Genomic DNA, 22,910 nt, shown 5'->3' with positions numbered 1-22,910 from the left:
ATGAACTGATATTCACTAGGTGATTGTGTGGGGTGATTACGGCCGCATGGACAGCAAGTGCTTCATGGGAATGGCCCAGATCCTGCTAGATGAGCTGGACCTGTCATCCATGGTCAGCGGCTGGTACAAGCTCTTCCCCACATCCTCTCTGGCTGACCCCAGCATCGGCCCGCTGACCAGACGCCTCTCACAGTCCTCACTAGAGAGCGCCACCAGCCCGTCCTGCACCTAGAGATGACCTCGGCCCCGGCCAGGCCGTCCCACAAGTCTTCTCTCTGTCTTTCTATGTCTCGTTCTCTTTCTCTACTTTCTTAAATACACTCCCTCACACCTCCAATCCCTAGAAGCACACACAACTTCACTATGACATACACTACTGTTCAGACGTTTGGTCATTAAAATCACTAGTCGTATTACTATTTTTTCTTATTTTATGTAGAATAATAACTTTTCAACTTTAACGTCATTCAATCTTTTGGGATGTATTTCTTCATATTTCTTTTCCATATGTGAAAACTATTGGAACATAGAGCTTCGTAGTTTCTGCTTATCTATGAAGTTGCACTAGATGTCCATATTGTACGCATTTCTATGCAACTATATTAGTTCTAAAAGGCCCATATCATGACAAATTAGGGGAACTTTGTTGTGGTTAGATATGCTTACGGATTCCTCAGTCCTTGCAGACCATATATGGAAACTAGGCTGCAAAAACAGCTCATTTTGAATGTACTGCTTTTGGGATTTTCACAGTGACCATCACATTTACAAAAATATCCGCCTATTCAGCCTTCAGCAGTTTAGCCCTGCCCACTCACACTGAAGTCATAAGTAGTGCTTCAAGAGAAATTTTCAAGAGAAAAATAGTCATACATGAATAAATGACAGACTGTTATTGACTGTTTTAAACCCACACAAACGCCAAAATACAAGAAAACCTAGAACATAGTGCTGAAAACTGCTTCCAAACGTTTGAACAGTGGTGTATATTCATCCAACTCCTACACGGCAGGAAAACAGCTAAAACTTCACACGGAAACACCATGCCACACATACACACACACACACACACACACACGTATAGGTGGGTGTGTGACAGAAATAGAGATATTTTAACCAGCAAAAACATGCAAAAGGTCCACAGTGAGGTGACTTCATCTGTCACTCAGTCTTGCAGTTGACGCTCAACGCACCACACACATACACCCACTGATAACACACGGGCATTGGAGACTAACCCTGAGAAACATGTTCCGCACAGAAGATGTAGCATTCATGTTTGCTCTGTCCCGGTGAAGAGCAGAAAGGAACATATGTCTCCCTTATAACCCATGCAGGCTCATTCCAAATACCAGTTTCTGTTCTTGTTTTTTTTTTCTTAAACTCTCTATGCCAAACCTGAGAAAAGTTTATTTTTTAAAACCAAAGCAATTCTTATTGTCTGTAGTGTCTGTAGAACATGAATATGTAGCAGAGTCAGTGACTTAGGTGAGATGCAAAAAATTTGAAAAACTCATAGGATCAATTTAAGTACGTGTCAAAACTCAGTCCAGTCACCGTCCAGAGTTATTTTCATTCTTGATAAAAGTGGACAAACGAAGCTGTGATAAACAAAACAAATAGCATGGTGGTTTGTGCTGCATGTTATAGGGGATTTGTTGTAGTTGCTTAATTTCATTTTTCATCTCTTTTATTTTTAGGTGGTATTTTATCTAGTGTGTGGGTGTTTTTTTTTGTTTTTAAGCAGTATTTCTTAAAATAAGGTAAATTAGATGCCTGTAGAATATTTGTTGCTGTATTTGTAGGGGTATTATACGATTATTTGAATTATTTTGACTTGTTTTAAGTCATTTTTATACTATCACTTTTACATTATATTATAATAATTCTGTTTATTTAAAGCATTGCTTTATTTAATAAACAAGTGTTTGAAAATAGAATAATCTCAGTTCTCCAAATGACAACTTTAAACAATTGCAAAAACTAGAGAAATTGATTAAATAATCGCATCATATGTTCATTACAGTCTCAAAATTAGAAATCATATGAAAAAGACACTGGCAGTCGTTTTTGATTACGTGCGGTTAATTTTTCCTGAACATTTCCCCCCAAATGTTTACAAACACAACATGCAGTACTGGTCATTGTATGTGCTGTAAATTATAAACAGCTGTTTTCTTTATCTTTATCAAGGGTGCCAATAATTCTGGTGACTGCAAACACACACACACACGCATACACAGATTTATATATATACACATGCACACACAGTCTTCTAAAAGGTAGGGCTCAAACTCACTGGTCAGGTTTATTTAAATGCACATAACTTCTGTTAGATACGGTAGCATAAACGTATGAGTTAAACAGAGCAGAGGAAATGAATATATAAATATATATATATATATCAATATATCGAGTTAGATTATATTTGTGTTTCTGTATTTATTAACTGCATTCTGCACGTTTACTCACAGCCCTTGTTTAACACAAAAAAGAGAGAAAAAATGTAAAGTGCTGTTTTAAGCTTGCCTTTAAAATCCACACATATGTAGAGACTATAGATGTTACTTTATTTATTTTGCTAATGTTGTAAACTTTGAGTTTCATTTGACAAACGCTGATCTGCACTGAAGGGTGGAAACATGAAGAAGGTGTGTTTAACCCACCTGCTGTGAAGGAGAACAATGAAAACAACTAAACCAGCAGCTCGTTTCGAGACGAAGCAGTGGACTCTGCACTGACGGCTGCTGGTCAGTAACGGCGTGGTCGCGGAACGGAGCGGATATGGTTGAGTCGGCGGCTCCTCGCGTCTGGATGACAGTTGGAGTCTTTTCTCTCTCTACCAGCATCTGGAACTAAACTACTTAAAGGCCTTTTTCCTGCCCTGTGTCCTGTCACACTCAGGAGCTCATGAAGTACGCAACAAGATAAACAACAGCACTGAAAAAAAGTGCTGCGTTGAAATGACTTGATTCATACGTTTACATCATTTCCACATGAGTAAAATACACCATATTGTGTCATAATTAAGTAAGATCACTTAAAGGAAAATACCACTACTTTTTCAAAATTTCTATGCAATTGAATAGATGCAAACTGGTTGTTTAATGTTGGTTTGGTGGGAAAATTTGGTTAGTTGTAAAGATAACTGCGGACTCGTACCACATACTTTCTAATTTACTGTCTATGTGCATCCATTTAACCTAAAAAAAAAAACAATTAAACTTTTCAAATTAAGCAATTAAACTTGTTACCATATGAAGTAATAAAATTACTTTAAAAAACAATAATAAAAACAACCCACTGAGTTTCATGTGTAATATTGATGATAATATTGTGGTAAAAAATATGTTTTTTGGGGACTAATTTGCTGCACAACGCTCTGCTTGTACCCTTCCGCCAGGAAAAGATTTGAAAAATTAGTTTTAGTCCCAAATAAACTTTCTTAAACTGTCAGGCATTGGGCACAACATTCATAGTCAAGTAAACGTGCACATATTTGTCACTGTACAGCAAAATGTGTCCTCTGCATTTAACCCATCTGTGGTAGTTTACACACACTAGTGAACTAGGGACAGTGAGTACACACACACAAACACACACCTCCAGCGCCCGGGGAGCAGAGAGAGTAAAGGGCCTTGCTCAAGGGCCCAACAGTGGCAGCTTGCCAAGCCCGGGAATCGAACCCACAACCGGGGGTATCGATTGCCCGGCGCTCTAACCGCTGAGTCACCACTGCCCCATAAGTCAAGTCAAATTTATTTGTATAGAGCTTGTAAAGCATGTAATAACTTTCTGTTTCCACCAATCCAATCTAAATGACTGTTTACGTCTTAACCATTTAATTGTTCCGAAATTTTGAAAGATTTCCCTCCACAGGCAAAATTGTGTTGGTGTAATATGCAGTTTGTATTTGTGTGGAAATAATGTGCAAGTTTAAATCAGGTACATTCAATCTTACCTTCTTTTTTTCAAAGTAATATGGGTTTGAATGTAGACCACCTTTAGCTGGACCACTTCTCCAAAAAAAAAAAAAAAAAAAAAAAAAAAAAGCCCAGAATGACGGACCTCCTCAGTGCGCAGAATGTGTTTTTGTTGCTTGAGCTATTTAAACGTTGGGATTTAACTTTAGCTCTGAAGCTAAACGGACCTACATGTCCTCTTCAGCCAGCTATTGGCTTCACTGAAGACGTTTCTTCTCTTCTTGGTGTTTCTTCTTTGTTACTTGAGACTGGACAGAAGTCGGAGTGGATGGCGGTTCGAGTTTGCTTGGTTTCCAGGCAGGATTTCCAGGAGCGGTCAGGTTTTTCCAAGTGTTAAAGCAGAGTCTTACGGTGTGAAGGCATTTTTGGTTTCTGAGACCTGCTTTCATAATGAAAGAGATCATCTCACACAGCATTGTCCCATTACTTTCTACAGTTTCTCCAAATGGATCCCCCCTTATTTACCTTGAGGGACAAAGGTTAATCTACGTAATGTACCTCTCTGGTCCAGGTGTGCTAGGCTTGGGCCTGCTTTTCCGTTATTGCTCACGCTATGTTTGCAGCTGTAGCAGAACAAAGATCAGCATTTGAGCTGGTTTGAGCACACTGATCATTTGCCAAAGCACTTATCATGCAAGCAGCATTCATTCTATAAATCTCTAGACTCTCAATGCATGGCACTGTTCTCTGATATATTCGTTTTAGTTAGATAATTGTGAGTGTGTGTGTGTGTGTGTGTATGTGTGGGGGGGGCTGTCTAATTGAACAGTGCATCAGTTCACCCTCACGCTCTTGTAATACCTGTGTCTGTGAATTGCATTTCTGGAATTTTCCCTGACTCACTGTCAGGAGAGGAAGCTGGTGTGAACCATTTTTAGCATTTCTTTTAATGTAAGCATTTAAAAAAAGCCATAGCCGCAGGGTAATGCCCATCCATACTGTTGCTGTCAACACAGAACCCCTATTCATCTCTGCTTCACATTCATCACATTCATTTCCTGTGTAATCTGTACACATGGCTGCTCTCCCGGTCATTTGTGCAGGCTTGTTCACCCCAGCTTATTCACTTCTTAACTCTGAACTCATGGTAGATGATTTAGGATTATTTTTCATTTCACATATCTTGCCAAAGAGTGGACTTTGGGACAGAACCTTACAAATGTTATGTTGCCACTGGCAATGATTTTCTTTCAGGGCCATCCACACCAACTGCCCTATGGCCTGGAAGGCCATGTACTGGATTACAAGCAAACAAAAAAGTTTAATTTGTGAAACCATGCAAATGTTTTTGTTAGGGAATTTAATAATAAGCCCATCATGTTTAAATCGAATCTTAAATATTGACTTTACCTGGGAAACTGTATGTAAATCCTAAAAATTATATTTCCCTTGAACTAGTTTTATGGTAGGTTTTCGCGATAGGTTAAATTACTGGAAGTTTTTCTCTCAAAATGAATTTGATGTAATATTCTATATATATGTCAAACATATGAATTATTCATATCTGCCAAGTGGTCTCCAAAACCTGTTGTGTGGATGCATTAACATTAACCCAGCTGATGTAAAATGACACGTTTTCTTAGTAAAGTAAAGTGTATATCGTCGCTGTCCTGCAAAAACCTTTGCTGATTCAGACTATTTGCCATAATGTGAATCTGGACCAATAGAAATCCAAAATGCATTGGAATAAAGTCTTTTTTACATTGATATCCATTGAATGTTAAGAAGGTTTTTCCATGGAGACAGCGTTTTTGTATGAAAGTGACGATATACTAATTACAAAATATAATTGTGAATATTACACATATTAGTTCATGTTCAGTAATACAGCTTCAGAAAAAATTAAGAGGCCACTTAATGTTCTTTCTTAACTTTGAATCTCTACGTGTATGGCAGCCATTTTATTCTAGGCATTTCATCAAATAAAGCTGAGTTAGTTGAATTTGCAGACTATGAATGGCTTAAAGTCACCCAACAGCAATGTGAAAGACTATTGGAGAGCCTGCCGAAACATGAAAGCTGTGATTGGCAGTCAAGGTTATTTCACCATAGTGATTTTTGAATGCTGTCAAAGTTTAAATATTAGTACTGTTATTAAAATTTGAATAACTTCTTTGCACTGTAATTATTATAGTAATTTCTGCTTTGCATTATTTGAGCAGGTGTCATTTCTGCAAATAAATGCTCTAAATAGCAAATATTTTTATTTGGAATTTAGGGGAAAGTTGTCCATGGTTTATGAAATACAATGCAAATGTTAATTTTTCTAAACACATTGCCTATAAATAGTAAAACCAGATAAACGGATAATGTAGGGTGGTCTTATTTTCCGGAGCTGTATATTCAGTTAAGTCATTTTATAAGCAGCTTTAAAAGGTTGCATTATTTACATGGAAATGTTGTTTTTGGCATGATATTTCAGGCTCTGGGGGAGTTTGTGTGGAGGGGCTTTTTAGGCTTTTTTTTAGCATTAGCAATGTTTTGTTGATCTCTCTGTTTTTTGTTAGGGACAGGTCGATGTTTGAATTGGGGACAAATGCTGTACATATCTGCGTTATGCTCTGATCACTTAGGTGTACAGTGCCACAGAATGAATGCACTGTACTTTGCACATTTCATTTGCACATGTTTCTTGCTTTGTGATTATCTGACCAAAAAAACAAAACAAAACAATGTAAACTTTAGAATTTAAGACAGGTCAGTGATACCTACGTTTTCCCTGATGTTTCTCAGAATGTGGGAGGAACGGTCCACTCTACTGGACAGATGGACTGTATAGACCTTTTCATTAAGAGTTAGCTGCCATTATCTACTATCTGTTTTTGGTCTTTCTTCTTGTGAAAAGTCAGATAAGAACAAAAAGACCTGAGACCTAAGCGTCTTTTTATGAACTTGACAATATGTTGGTTGGAATATAACTTTACAGTCATGTTCTCTGTGTTGAAAAGGTACCTTTCTCATTTTTGTATTTGCTCACATTTTGATCAAGTAGCGCCTTTCTGACCACTGACCAACACAAGTCTGTGGACGGTGAGAAGAAACAAAAATCTATATTCCGACTAAAGATTCCTGGAGACTGTTTGACTGTATCGAAGACAAACGTACACAAATGTATACACAGCTGAATGTCCTGTCCTTTGTAAAACTCTGTGAAATGACTATTAGATCTTGATATTTTTCCATGTGATTTTTATGTAAACTTATAAGATTGTATGTGTCCCTTACGTGTAAATGAAGTAGCTACACAATCTTACTGGTCTTGCAGGTTCGCAGAATGAAAAGTGCTGAAAAATGAATGCATGGACATTCACTGTATCCTATTCACTTCATTTCTTTTTTCAGGTTTGGTGGAAGGCTTAATGCGTAGGGCTCTGTAGCTAAATTAAGGGCAGATATTCATACAGATTTTCGCTCCTTCTCTTCCTGCCTCCTGTTCCTGCCATTTGAATAGATTTTGGTTTGTTGGCTGAATTTTCCTAGCGAGTATCAGATGCTTTAGGTACTGTGGTCTATTGAATCACTGTAAATACAAATTTGTACCTAGCTTTATATGGTCACAGTTGAGGCACGGTTTGCATCGAAAAGCTGTGTGTAACATTGTACCACTGGATGTCTACATCTTTTTTAGTGTTTAATATCTTTTGTGTGGTCAGTTTTCAGGTAAAACACATTTTAGATTTAGTTCATTTGTAATGCTATAAGTCAAACAACAGCTGTTATTAGCCCATTTAAAACTACTTCAAGAACATATGTGCTATATATGTGCATCAATCAATCAACATTTAAGGACACTTAGTTTCAATACGACTGGTGGCCGTGTTCTAGAAAGATGTGAGAATGAGATCATTTGATTGTGGCGATGAGCTGGTAAGATTTGGGAATGAGATGATTCAATCATGGCCATGAGTAACTGTGAGAATTAGATAATTAAAAGTAATATGTGAGAAGAAGACCTTGTAAGTTGTTAGAATGAGATAATAAGATTGTGTCTGTGTCCTTGTAAGATGCGTGAATGAGATAATTACAAGTAAGATGTGAGAATGAGATCATTTGATTGTGACCATGGCCTTGTAAATTGTGAGAATGAGATAATTACATTGTGGTTGTGTCCTTGTAAGATGTGAGAATGAGATAATTACATTGTGGACATGAGCTGGTAAAATTAGTGAATTAAATTATTAAATCATGACCATGACTTACTGTGAGAATGAGATAATTAAATTGTAACCATTAGTAAGCTGTGAGAGTAACGACATGGTCATTATGACACGGTAATCACATGTATGTGGATTTAATATTTCATTGGCCACAAGTTAATTATCTCATTTACATGCCCTGCTAAGTCATGGCCATGCATTAGCATCCTGTTACGACACTATAGTAAGTTGTGGCCACGCAGTATTTTATTTAGACCCACAAAACTCCATAAAGAGCTGCTTAGAACTTAATTAACACTCATACCTTTCATGGCCCTGGTCCTCAAAACACACCTTGGTGTTAGGATCATCCTAACTAGGTAAGAGAGAGAGTGTGTTCAGTGTGATGCTCACTTGACCACTTAAAGATCATCTTTGTACTAAGATGCATTTGGGAAACCTAACGCAGATGTTCTAACCTCATATAGGCCGAAAGATGGGACCCATAGGATTCGCACACAGCTGGTCTATTCCTGACTAAACGTTCACAGGATTTTTTTGAATCCCTTTCCTAATTGAAAAATGGAAAATATCCCCAAAACGTGACGGGCAGGTTGGCAGGTGCAAGGGAGTTTGAGAGATGTGTGTTGCTAGGTGACGCCAGCATGGCTGCCAACAGCTGGAGGATGATCCTGGTGCACATGGAAAGCCGGCAGGCAGGGCTGGAGCGAGGTCTGGGCCTTTTTGGAGAGCACACTTTAGGGATTAAGGAGAGTTTCATGGGAGTGAGGGCTAATAGGAGCAAATCTGTCCGTGCTTTTGAGATTCATTCAGACTGGCATGTGGCCTGTTTACCACTTTTGCAGTTAGGAATGGGTGATAGGTGGAGCATTTTTTCTGGTGTCTGATGGCTAGAAATGTACAGTGTTCACAAATTTTGCTTTATGTATCTTGAATTTTGCAAAAAAAAATTTGTTGGAATGTGATCTCCATTTTCACGGTCATGTAGAGGACTGATTGGACTTTTTTCTTTTTTTGGGGGGGGGGGGGTGAAGGTCACTGTATGAGCTATACTGAGATTTTATTTTATTTTTTTAAAAGGAGCAAAGAGTTTATAGGAAGTGTTTTATTGGCGGCTGGCTAATGGCAATTGCTTGGCTGAATTCTGCCTTTGAATTCTTTTCATGAGGGCTTGTGAAGTCAGTTGCCTTACTTTATTTCAGAGACATGTAACAGCTTGGGTATAACTCTAAAGGCTTATGTATTCCACTGTAATGTGCTACACGTGTCTGTCTGCTAACAAAGATTTCTGAATGTATTTGTTAATATATTTTTTAAGTTAAGTCTTATTTGCTTGAACTGAGGTCATTGCGGAACCCGTAGGGAGGGTCCCTTTTGGGAAGGTTTTTTTTCCTTCAGTCCCGTAGAGGCAGAGTATCCACGCTACACTGTTTGGATGTGGTGTTTTTAACAGTTCTTTCTAAACAGAGACTGAATTGGAGCTCTGTTTTGCCGTTACAGTCATGAACTCTTCAGCTGTTATGCGGGACTGGGTAACTTTAACTGTGGTACAGCTTTGAACTCCAAAACTGGCACAGTAATGCAGCTGTTTACATTTGTTACTGGTTAAATCTTTATTGAAATGTGTATATTTGGGGGGAAAAATTGCATAGGTAGGAGTATAAACACGACTACTTTGTAGCATGAGTTTGCCTTCCATTTTCTTACTAAATCTGGCAGAGTTTGCAGTAGCCACTTAACAGGGAATTCCACTGATTTTATCCAATCAAATTGTATCCAGTCAAATTTTATCCAATCCAAATGTTTGCATAATTCAGTGGTTGAGATATAAACACAGCCATTCAGAGTGGGTTTTTTACAGTGGTGGAGAGAGCAACCATGGGTCGACTAATATAGCATATATAAAAATAATAAATTTAAAATATAGCACATTTTTTATTTACTGTACTTTTTAATTTAATGTTGATGATGGTCAAATAGTCGAACATCTCCAATCTCAATTTTCATTGAGGACTGTTTCACCTCACACCATAAAAATAAGTATAAGAGCAAAGGCTTATCAAAACTATGGTGAAGTATATCACAGACTTCAGGCAGTTTATTCAAAACGATTTTATAATTATTTATTAATGTTCTAAGGACGCTCTTTGAGGCATTGTATCTTCACCACTGCAAACAATTCGGCCTCTAGAATGAAGCGCTTCACACCTAGCCCCTCTGAAGTGTTTGCTTTACATCTGAACTGTTTATTTATGCAGGGATTTTGAAACACAGGTGGAATTCCCTTTTAAACATTAAACATGTGCACTAAAAATTGTGATATATTACAATTATTCGACTTAAAATATATTATATACTTAAATTTATCTTTAGGTATTATTGCATTTGGCAATAATTACGTTGATGTAATATATATTTACTGCAAACAAGTGTCTGGGCAAATAAACGGCTCTTAAATCTAGTCAGCATATCTAATAATTCTCATTATGAGACTGCTGTGCAAATATTTTTAAATTAAATATTAAATAACTTATTTCTATATATTTTTTGATTGTTTTATGTAAATCTAGTGGATGTGTTCTATTATATGATGCACTATTGATAAAAAAAAAACCTAAATTATCTGCATTATAACCTTGAAGCAAACAACATTGTTGGTCTGTAGATGAAGACACACTAGAAAACAAGTCAGATATTCATATGAGAGTCTTACAACAATCTCAAAATAAGAAATATTACAAACGCGACTAGATTTAAGGTGGGGGTTTTTTGCAGCGTTTTGTCAGTGTGGAACTGATTCAAGTAAATTCAGTGCAGCCGAGCTTTCAGTGGCGGTACTTCTCAACGACACACTCTTTTTAGCTGTGTATGAATTTCATTTGCACTAGCACTGGGATCAGAGGGTATGGGTTTTGTCACGCTATCTCCTTTCAGGTTGAACACACCAACACCGACTGGTCTCTTACAGGAGAGTCCAGTGGTATGTGGGAGCAGAAATGATCTATAATGTGCAGTTTGTGTCAGCTTGTCTGTGTAACGCTGCAGTTTTTACGACTGATGTTTCTGTTTGCTGTCTTCACACGTCGGTCCTCCTCCTTCCTCACCTCTGCAACGTCCATCACTGTTAGTAACAGCACAAGAGACTGTAGAGGCACTAGAACAGACCCTATTAGGGAAGGTTTAGTGAGGTTAAAAGTACAAGAAGTGAAGACCATCGTTAGAAATGTAGCTCACTGAAAGATGATGCCCGCTCATCATCTGTGTTCAAACTTCTGGTGGTATGTTAAAGTGACAGGAAATGAGCTGGTCTGATCCGAACCAATGATACCCCCAGAAAAGAAAGGGGATCCATGTGCTTATTGGCCACTAATGTTTAATGTTCCAGAGGGGAATGGATGGGTGGATAGTGGAAGAGCTCGCTGTTGAACCGTAATGGAGAACAGTACAGAAATGGAAACTATAATTTTATACTTGTGCTTTGTAAATGTTTTCTATGTGCAGTATTTGATAATGTAAAACTGGTATTTTTGTGGTTTGTACGCTGGGGAATTGATTATTTAAGGTGCACGTAGATTTTTTTTTTGTAAAAAAATATTGGAAAGGATTAAAAAAAAAAAGCCATTTTGAATCTAAAGCCTGTATCTGCATGCCCACCGAGTGCTGGAGGATGGAAGTTAATAAAGTTTTATTTGAACCAGCTTTTCTTCTCTCTGTGGAAAGTTGTTTTTGTCGCTGGGATTATCACAACATTGGAATGTGGTGTAAGATTTAGCCTAGGTTTGAACTACATTTTCCTGATGGCACTTTTATCTGGACAGCACACTATAGATGCTCTGTAGATAACTTACCTTTTTTTTGACCCTTTAAACGTAACACTTTTTGCCACCAGGCCAAAAGTGTTATCACAAACTTCTATTACCAAAGAAAAGTCCCTGTAGTTACTGACTAATACACTTTAGTGTGTTCAACTAATTATCTAAACCCCACCCTAAATTTAACCCTATCCTCAACCCAAAACACTAACCCATCCCCTGCTGCTGAACCTAATCATGGTCCTAACCCTAACCCTAACACTGTTGAGAATCGAGTGAGTATCACCAGATAGATCTGAGCACCTGTCGATAATCTATAACGGGCTCAACTCTACTGTAGTGTACTAAGACCATTTTACTTTATTTATTCAAAATATTAATCAATTAATTTACATTTATTCATTTTCCAATTGCCTTTTTCTCATGACTAATATATTACATTATTATGAGTACTAGTACTTTGACTAGTATATTACTAGTATTATTTGTTGCAGGTGTGGTTCACTATATGGACCTGCTTATTTATTGTTTTTTCTAAAATCAAGGTTAATAAAAAAAGAGTGTGTCCTGTTTTTGTTGAAGTTACTGTCTCTACTGTCCAGAGAAGGCGTTCTCCTACATTTTGGAGCACTGCTGTGAGAATTTGATTGCATTCAGCGACAAGATGTCTTTAGTGAGGTCAGAATGCTGGATGAGGGGGGGCATTAGGCATGGTGCCAATAGGTTCATGTTTGTCTGCTTCAGAGAGTCTCATTTTATTGGCAGTACTTCTCTACAGGGACTAGGCAAGTGGTTGGGGGTGCATTTTAGGTGCATTCATTAGAAGGGGTGTCCACAAACATTTGGACACATAGTGTAATGGTGGCTATGAACTAAGCTTGTGAGTCTTTTACAACATTACAACACCAGATGGCGCAGTACTGAGTGTTTCACTGTCTGCTGAGTCTGAAACACTGCTTCTAGTTCACATTGATCCATAAAATAACTTTAATTAAACATTTACAGAAATAAACAAGAATGAACAACTTTAAAAGGAAAAAATAGGGTCAAACCAAACTAAAAAGATCTGCACTGATTTATCTTTTTTTGTTTTTAAATCTTTCAGTCTACTTACATTCTGCTACTTACAGTCTACTTACATTCCCCTATTATATCAACTGTGTTAATATAATAGGGGGAAACGTAAGTTTATTTGTATAGTATATACAGATAGTAGTAGTATACAACTAGAGGACCCCGGTGAGCAAGCCAAAGGTGACAGTGGTAAGAAGAAAGTCCCTCAGAGCAAAGAAACCTTGGGAGAAACCTATTATATTAAAATTATATATATATATAAAATCTAATATATATATATATATATGTATATATATATATATATATATATATATATATATATATATATATATATATATATATATATATATATAATCAGCAATATCTGAAATTTGACCAGTGGTGCCCAAACATACAAATTTTCCAACTATATAGTCACTGTCACCTAAATGCCTTGTATCTCCAACATATCAACTTTACAGAAGAAGATAAAAACCTTCTCGATGTTCAATGGAAATCAATGTAAAAATGTTTTCTTAAAAAAAAATCTAATAATTTATTTTGGCCCATTCCTCATGAACGTTTGTAGAGAAAAATATATATATATAGCAACGGTAGATTCCAATTATATAAAAAGTGGAAAAAGGGTTTTAATAAAAGCTTTGTATTATTATAGTATTGCATTACTATTATTATTACTATTATTATTATTATTATTATTATTTACACAGCAATAATCATTCTTTTATGACGTGCATTGTGACGCGATAGTGACGTCGAGTCGCGGGCGGAGCAAGAGAAAAAAAAGAAAAGGGGGGAAAAAAGCGGCGCTCTCACGTGGGCAGAGGGATTGTGTGATTTTGTAAGGCGCCAAGACTGCAGGCTGCTTTCTGGAAACATCTTGTGAGGTGAGTAGCGTCGTGTTTCTCCAGAAATAATAGCATGTAGATTACGCCACGTCGTATGTAAAGCTGTATCGGGAATGTTGAGGGAGTGTTGAGGTGGGGTTTTGTGCGTTCACCACGTGAAGGGGCGCGCGGCTGCCGGCTTTTCCATCAGATTTCACCGAGAAACGGAGGAACTTCGTGAGAATTGTAACATTTCATTGCGTTTAACTGCAGCTCAGAGTTCTCGGTGTTCATAGTGAGATGGTCTAACTTAGCCCGCTACAGAAGCTCTCCAGTGAGACTACGCTCTCCTGTTTGGCCGGTTTTAGCCAGCCAGCGCTCGCGCACGCACGCACACACACACACACACACACACACACGGCAGAAAACAACGAGCTTCATCCTCTATATGAGGTCAGCGGAGAAGCGGTTTGCAGACCATGTTCTCCTCACATGTCTGTTTAGACCGAGAGCTGCATAGCAGTGGTAAATCAGCCCTTTCCACCATCCCAAAACCCTAAACTAGCAGCCATGGGCGGATCTGTAGCTAGTGTATGTAGGAGACTGTTACCAGCTTCGCTGTTCATGCTTTCTTTGGGTTGGATTCTCCTCCTAGCAGTGGAGAGGAGAGCAGGCAGGCAGGAGGCAGCACCACTGAGCTACTGGACAAAGCACAAGACCTAAGCTGCAGCTGGAGTTAGCCCATGAAGTTCTCAGCAGCCAGAGAACCAACGAAGTGCTTTCACCAAGGAGGGGTGCAGATATAGGCCAGTGCTGATGTAGGCTATATCATAATATGCAGTAATAGCCTATGCTATGCAGCTAGCTGTACTTTTAATATGCAACATGACCTAATTGTTTATTGAATATTTATATTGGCTAAAAGTTATGAAATCATTAAATCATACTCTTAAAATCACTGTGGGTGTTTTTATTGTGTTACAGTATTTATTGTGTAGTAACTAGATCTAATAATGACAGCTTGTGGCTAACGTTAGGCATGCATGAGGATTCCTGACAGTATTTACATAATTTTAATAAGTAATATGGTTGCCAAGGTTTACTTTAATTCCAGTTCAAATTTCTATAGTTTATGAATGTTTTTTTTATTTTTTATATGAGCATAAGTAGATATGTACATTAAATGTTGAATATTGGCATTGTCCCGGAATGATCACATCAGTATATCCTTAAAAGGTTTGGGCGATAACATTAACTTTACACATGCAATAACTATGAAGCATCTGATGTGAGCATTTTTACTTGCGGGGCACCTACCCCCTGTTCTGTTACGTCTCATTGGTGAAGTGATGGAGACTTAAAGAACAGCAGCCCATGTGAACAAGCATGACTCTACAATCCACATAGAGAGTGACTGATCAGTGCTTTTGGGTCGATGCTGATTGAGGATCGTCTTTCGTTACGATCGTTCGATAGCCGATACAGATCGAGGGTGGGGCTGGATGCCACATTAACCTCTCCAAGCACACTTGGTAGTCAGTCATCATGCAGGGCTTCTGTAATGTTCTCAAGTCTGAAGATGTTTCAAGATGAGATGCACTTAATTTTTTGGAAAGCAGCACATTTAAAATGCTGTGGAACTCTGTGGTTACTTTCCTTGCAATTCTTTTACTTTCCAACTGTTGCTGGTTTGTGTGCTTAGTGGTGTTTGTTAGCTCTGCTGTGTTCTGATACTCAATGTACTGAGCTGAGCTGATGTACTCAAGAGGGGTATCCGGTCTTTACATCCCCCAAGAGACACATTAGTTTTACACATTTTACAAATAAGTTTGGGTCAGATACGGTTTAAAAAAAAAACAACCTGTGAAGTCTTCATTAAGGAGTGTCTTAATGTCTTTTCTTTGTTTATCAGAAGGCTGCCTTAAATGGAGCAGAAGTTGAACTATAGCCAGTCACTAATCCGAAGATACAGATACTAAACATCTAAACAGTAGCAATATTATTTCCAGCTTAGTTTAATACCTAAAGTTATTTACATCACTAAATCAGTACATCAGTGTTGACTAATTCACGTTGCGTATACATGTTCTGCCTAATTTTTAAAGCATAAACATCTCAAACTGCTGGCATGGTGAGACACAGCTAAGTTGATGTCCGCTTCAACACAGCAAGACCTAGACAGGTAAACAAGATCCAGACGTAAGGGACTAACCTCCGCCTGTTTTCTCACTAACCTCCAGTCATGAGATTTAGTGAAGTAAAATTTTAGCTAACCACGGCAAGAGTGGATGCTAATGAGGAGTTGTCAGCTCCTGCAGTAGATGTTTTCCCGTCAGTGAACGATGTGCCATCATGTTAGTTTACCAGATAAATGTTTTTGCTGTTTCTGGACTGACCCTTTGTGGTACTCGTTTTGAGTGTTAGCCATGATTCAGCGTAAGCAACTATTTAAAAGATTGCAAACAGAAAAGCCTTTCTTGCTAATCGTGCCCCAGGTTGAAGGCAGGCTGCAAAAATGTATGCATATCTGTAGCACATTGCAGAAAGACAAATACAAAAATTGCTGTTTTTGCTAAGCCAATCTCTGGTTAGCACATTTGAAATGTTAAGTAGTTTGAATCCTAGCTTCCGTACCCCAAGCCCTCCTTGTTCTATTATGACAGAAGCCTCATTTTTCGCTTGTTTGTGAAAGATCATGTTTCAGAGTTTCACATTTCTGTTTTGAAGTCAAATTTCTAGGTTTAATCATCTTGATATCAGCATGATTCTGAGATCGCAGTGCAACTCCACTTGGCACCATATCCATAGGAGAGAGACGTTCAGTTCATTTTAACTGTGTGCCTTTCTTGGCCTCATTTTGATGGTTTTTCAGAGCGATTTGCTTTCTGCGCTAGCTGGTCGTGCTTGCAGTCGCAAGAAAAGGGTCTCTCGGCACTGATCCCACATGCGGTGAGAAAAAGACCAGTGGATTCTCAGGACCAAGAATTCTATGGAGCTTTCCCCAAGAGGGTCCCAAGCCTCAAATAAATACTTCCACATGACCTTCTGTCTCTGTGCCAGAAAGAGCTGTTTCTGCACTCCCAGTGACGTCCAGGAACTCTTAAGATGTCGCTCTTAAGATCGGTGGTTCTTATTGCGGTCAGGGTGCGGTCAGGGGTTTGGCCAGGGGGCTCCCCGTTTTGTGAAATTTCTTGGGATCATTCTTTCGCCCTGGGTTGGACCCAATTAAGCTTGACCACAGGCACATACTATACCAGAGAAAGGGCTCCAGCGTCCGGTGTCGGTCTGCAGAATGTAGTTGCATTAAAGCTGTGCGATAGTGTGCTAGTCTATCATGATTGCAGTATTTGCTTTTTGCGGTGCTGATATTGCTGAAGTCTACAGCATGTAAATAGACCCTTTTAATTAATCAGATTTTTTTATTTTTTTTGTGCATCACGTTCAGATGACCTTTTGTGGGATTTTTAATAAATCATAAATTTTTTGACCACACTAACGCAAGCAATTTGGGCCAAAATAACCCTGTCTGGTCCCAGTCTTGTTGGATGTCTAGCTGGTGACAGCAGGGGTGGGTAATGGGGGGTGGAGTTCAGCACAGATTACAGTTTTCCCTGCTTTAACAGAAAACAGTAAACCGTAAACCAGGTGAGTTAAATCAGGTGTGTTTGAGCAGGAACAGCTAAACACTGTGCCGGAATCTGGCCCTCAAGGACTGAAATATCCCCACCCCAGCTTTGGATTTTTTGTGACCTTTAAAGGCCAATGCTAAATTTTGACTCCATCATCAACCACCATCAGAATATACACTGAATGTGATGGAATTCAGCTAGAATTTCTTCAGATGCTGAAGGACAACCTTTGCTCAGACTTGATTCTTTCCTGGGTGATTGCTGTTAGACAGAAGAGCAGAATGTTTAGATGATGCTGGACTACTGCAATTAGGTTTCCCTGCATTGCAAATCTATAGAAATAAATGCCGTAAAATGTATGAATGTGTAAAGCACGGTCAGCAGATATATACAATTTGAATATTAGATATCAGCTTTGCCCCTCAATTCCCATAATGTTGCATTTTGATTGACTGAATAATCGCAGTTGGTTTGTAAGAGATCAGTCATAAGTTGATGCTGAGATGAAACATGCAAATGAATCAGACCAAGTATTCATACTTTTGTGTGGATCCCCTAGAGTTTATAGTGTTTGCTATATGTCCACATTGCTCAGTTAAATAGATCAGCATGTGCAGTTGAAGCTTTCTGAGTGCTACAATGTTTCCATCACTGTATAGAAGAAGGTCTGTGCTGTCCTTGTTGTTGGATGCACTGTTATCGTTGCTGAGCAAGCACACATTCAGAACACTATATTCTCATAGCTATGGAATTGTCTATCATTGATTTGCCACACATGCTAAATAATAGGATGACTGATGTATGAAGTACTGTTGGCCGAGGCATATGGTGATCGCTGTGCGTTATTTAGTGTACATTGTGCAGAGGTTGTCCTGCTCATGCAATAGTTAATCTGCAGATGGTAGATGTAAGCAGGCCTGCTGCTCATGTTGCCAAAGCTGGCAATGGAAAAGGCCACAAAGGTCTAAAGGCTTGAGTAACCGTGCCCTTCCGTCTCATCCTTAGGCGGTGAGGCCCCAGTCAGAAGCCTGGCTGAGAAAGCTCTATCCTGAAGATCTTTTCTTCCTTTTTCCTTTGTGGGTTTGGGCCATCCGTCCTCTTCTCTCGCGTGATGCTTATCACCCTGCACAAAATGAACATAAATAAACAGCCTGCCGTCGGTGGCTTTGAAGCCTGGGCCCAGATTGATGGCCATCGCAAAGCAATTGACCCCAGAGCAGTTTTGGGCTTGTAATTGGCCGCAGATAAACAGTTGTTAGCCACACGCTGTTGGGTTTTGGGAGCTCTGCTATACGATATGGGAGTTCATCGACTAGTTCAGTTGATTTTCTGTGCATGTTAAAGTAGGTGCAGTCTATGTCTCTGTTGGAGTAGTAAATTGTGTCTAAAGTTTTGGTAATACTTGTTTTTTTGTTTTGTTTTTTTTTGCTCCGGCCAAGAGTAGTGCCACTTTTAAGGAAATGCTGTATACCGTAGTGAAGGGGATGGGGTTCAGTGTGAGCCCAAGCTGGAGATATTTGTCTGCAGGAGACCTAACACAATTCCCAGAAGGCTTGTTTGCGAACAGAAGCCAATCCGTTACTGGGAAACACTGTGACATCTAGGTTATAGTAGTCAAGACTGGAACAATTCTGGGATCATGTAGTTTAACAGTTGAGGTTTTTTAAAAGTTTAGTTTGAGGTTCTAAAGAAATAACTGCGTGTTCTTTGACTCCAGTGCTTGTTTGCCATTTTGGCCTGAACAAATTATTTTGAGTTGGGCGTTATGGAAAATCTTTTCACAATATTTAAAGATATTTTTTACGGTATCCGATATCGCAATATCATTCATGCAGGCAAAATGTAGTTGTAATGAAACATTTAGTTAATCAGCTTTGTTTAAACACTGATGATATCCAGAATATTCTTATAAAAGCATATTGTGTACCTCAATAACAATTTTCATCACAACACAATAAAATATTGTCATATTGCCCAGCTCTACTTTTAGCTGCTGAATATTCGGTGCATTCCTACTAGAGGGCTTCCATTATAGCGTAGACTCCCTTGCCAGACAAAAAAACCCTTTAAAGAATATTTTGCATTGGCATGGTTCTATAGAGAACCAGTGCCTTTAGTGATCCAGAAATAAAGGAGCTGCTGGCTGTTTATGCTGGGAACTTCACATTAGGGCTGGGCAGTATGACAATTTTATCGTATCGGGATGCACAATATACTTTTCTAAGCTTATCGAGAATATCATCAGGGCTTAAAGAACCTTGATCAGCTGCACGTTTTATTATAAACAGTTTAATGAAGTACAGCAGGTTTCACTAAAGTTCACTGTACTAAAGCTGGGAGAGGATGGTAGTTAATCACTGCTTATGCATTTTCTTTGATCTGCAATCGTGTTCATTGGGATAAATACAGTGTATTGTGAAAATCTCCTTAAATATCATGCTATAATAATTTTTTACCATATAGCACAGTCCTTTTTCACATGCTGTTTAACAGAGCTTTCATGGCGGGAGTGAGTGAGTGAGTGTGTGTGCATCTTGATAAAATACAGTTCGAACTGCATATGTGTGATTCTAGTTACCAGCAAAAAGTGTCCCATGTTTAGCGTGGAAAAGGCTTGAGGTACTGTGCTGAGCTGCTTTTTGGTGATGGTGGTGTTTTTACAGACTCTCTTACTTGTCTAAAACTGTTTTATGATTCATACAGCTGCTTAGTCTGCTTGAAATACTAATATGCCCCCCATCCTACACTCCAAAATGTAAACGTAAGGTAGTTTATCATAATAACCATAACATTTCGTCACATTACCCAGTCTGTAGTTTAAACTGCTGAGACACTCTTTTCTCAGCTGGGTGGGAGCTGGAGAGGCTTAATGAGTGTGTTTTGATGCTTTGTTTTGTGTGAGATCTGTTTATGCTTACTGGTGCAAGTTCCCATCTTCACCTGTTTTCAGGTGACTAGGCCGAACCTCATTCATGGACTTTGGAGATGAGCTTGTTCTACAGAGTGTTGATGTCCTTAAATAAACAGGCTTTTCATATGTAAGACTCTTCAGCATACCTGTATTTATAAGCTTTAGAGCCTAGATTTGATTTCTTTAGCCTACTTGCTAAGTGCACACTCATTAGTGGTTAACCGTTGGCTCGTAAGCAAGCTGAAGGTGTTCATTTACCTGGCAGGAGGAGGTGTCAGCAGGCTGCAGTGAGCTGATGTACAGAGTGACTCAAAATGTCAGTCTGCTCTGATCTCCTTTTACTCACTGGGGCTGTTTACACCTACAAGAGGACACGTCACAGGACTGGTCAGATCCAGCAGCGTGCATTAGGCTCCAGGAATGCCTGAGCAGTTTGTGTGATGGGGAAGCGGTGGCAGCGAGCCCTAGGAGAACTACTTTTGGTGCCCTAATGGACCTTGTTTTGTAGTGTAGATTAAAAGGTTTAAATAAATGTTTTTAAACAGTTCAAAGGTTCTTAATCTATTATGAAAACTGGTCTTTGGGGAGCAGTAAGTGGTTCTTCTATGGCATCACTCAAAGAACCCTATATAAAGTACTTATGCTTAAGTGTCATAAGGTCATGGCTTAGTTCATGCAGTTGCGTGGAAAATACAGGTTGCACTCCATATATACGGCCATTTAACAAGCGCACGTGTCACCCAGAAACCTTAACATCTGAGCCTTTGGATTTACATGGTATTGTGGGTACTGTAGTCTTGTTTATTGTTATCGCTGCTGAGTGTGACTCTGTATTTCTCACTGTTCTCAGGTACATTAGCAATGGCTGAAAATAAGCAAGTGTTTCACGAAATCATGCGGGATTGGAAGAGGAGGATGCGTCAGTGTTTTTAGGTGTGTGTGAAAACACATTGAACATGCTAATGTTTACACGTTACTGCTTAACACACTACAGACTGTACTGTCTACCTCAAGGGGGGCTGTAGATGATTTTTTTTTTTTTTTGTCTCCTTCTGTCTCCTTCTCCATACTTGTACCAAACTGTACCTGTACAAATGTATCTGTACCATTATATCCCTGCAAAGTTAAATTTATCCTTTGGAAGTATGTTTTAATGTTGGAACAGTTAGGAAACTTCTCATACCTAAAGTTATTGGTTAAAACAAAAAAGGTTACAAGTGACCTCAGTGACCAGATTCTTGCATCCAGGCACTAATTAATCATCAATAATATGAACGCTGGTTCAGTTTCTGTTGCCCAAAAAGTACATTTATAACTGTTGCTTCCAAACAACTCTCAGTTTGGGGTGAAGCAAAGTTCCAGCGATTTCATTTCAGCAATTTGGGAAGTGTTTATTATGTACAGCTGGATCTTGAATACGGGCGCTCAGAAATTAAATTTCCCCCCAAGTCGAGGTGACATCTGATGTGTAATCTGGACCAGATTAAAATAATGACCACTGAGGAACATTGGGTAATTTTGTCTGTCAAAAGAGGAGGGAGAAAAACACAGTTTCATATATAGCAGGACATCGCTTGATCGGTCATGAGCCAGTGGTTGAAGTGGATGGGCTTAGCCCAATCGTAAAAAGCCAATTTTTCAGAGAAGTAAAGTCTTTAACTTCGGTGTACGCCAGTGTAGCAGTTTGCAGTTGACCGTTTCAGTTGGCCCATTCGTCATTAGATGTTCAGCCAGTGTAAGGGGCAGCAGGTATTAACCAACAAATGTGAATAAAATGAACATGATTGGGTGATTTTGATAACAGTGTCGATTTGTCAAGTTCTCAGTGTAGTCTTTCTTTCTTTAACTTAGAATTTATGTGGCATGTCTGGTTTCCTATTGAGGGGGAACTTGAGTAATGGTCTACGATAAAGCTTTTTTTCCAGAGTCTCTGCTATATGTTCAAGCCTAAAGTTTAGTAAAGTGAAGAGTGCAGCGTTACTGATGTACTATAGAATGCCGTTCTCTTTTCTTCTCCTGCTGTTACAATGTAATGGATGTTGATGTAGATTTTTAATAAGGTAGGCTTGTGGGGCCTGTGGTGTTTTGAGAGGGTAGGGATGGAGAGCGATGAGGAAGGGTTGGTTTGAAGAAGCTGAGAAAAGGACCGCTCTCCCATCCTGACTCAAAGGAAAGCAATCGCCACACTCTCAAACAAGCGCTGAAAGCTAATCTGAGGCTGGAAATAGGATTTCTCTGAAAACAAATTGTTACAATATCAGCCTCATGCTGTCGTTTCTTTTTTTTTTTTTTTTTTTTTTTCCCTTTCGCAGAGTAGATTATTCTTCTCATTTCATGAAGTGCTTATAAATCCCCCCTCATTAATTACTCCAGTTGAGGGTCACGGGTGGCTGCTCGAGCCTGATTTGACGTTGGCTTGGGATTCGAACAAAAAGGGAGCTGGGGAGAAAAGTTAAGTCTCTTGAATGTCTTTTCTTAGACTGTGAGTCTGAGCACCCTCTGTTATACAGGGCTGTA

The 22,910-nt window shown here is 38.9% G+C and overlaps 2 protein-coding genes across 4 annotated transcripts in view; both read left to right on the top strand.

Moving 5' to 3' along the window:
* rims3 (regulating synaptic membrane exocytosis 3) overlaps window positions 1-11,839 on the top strand; it is an 89,714-nt gene extending 77,875 nt beyond the window's left edge. Inside the window, exon 7 of the mRNA XM_072675826.1 lies at window positions 20-11,839. Within this exon, the coding sequence (XP_072531927.1) occupies window positions 20-232 (213 nt within the window). The 3' untranslated portion in view covers window positions 233-11,839. The remainder of the gene's footprint in view (window positions 1-19) is intronic.
* A 1,981-nt stretch (window positions 11,840-13,820) lies between these two features.
* ptp4a3a (protein tyrosine phosphatase 4A3a) overlaps window positions 13,821-22,910 on the top strand; it is a 44,276-nt gene continuing 35,186 nt past the window's right edge. For 2 of the 3 annotated variants that reach the window (XM_072675829.1, XM_072675827.1), the window contains exon 1: window positions 13,821-13,913. The gene's annotated coding sequence lies outside the window, so the exon portion shown is untranslated. Of the gene's footprint in view, window positions 13,914-21,306; window positions 21,327-22,910 lie in introns of those variants that run through there. The other variant, XM_072675830.1, reaches the window with a different exon arrangement.

Source organism: Salminus brasiliensis, chromosome 3 (genome assembly GCF_030463535.1).
Source record: "Salminus brasiliensis chromosome 3, fSalBra1.hap2, whole genome shotgun sequence".
Lineage (NCBI taxonomy): Eukaryota > Metazoa > Chordata > Actinopteri > Characiformes > Bryconidae > Salminus > Salminus brasiliensis.
Note: the sequence above shows the minus strand (reverse complement) of the source record. Positions and strands in the feature narration are given on the sequence as shown.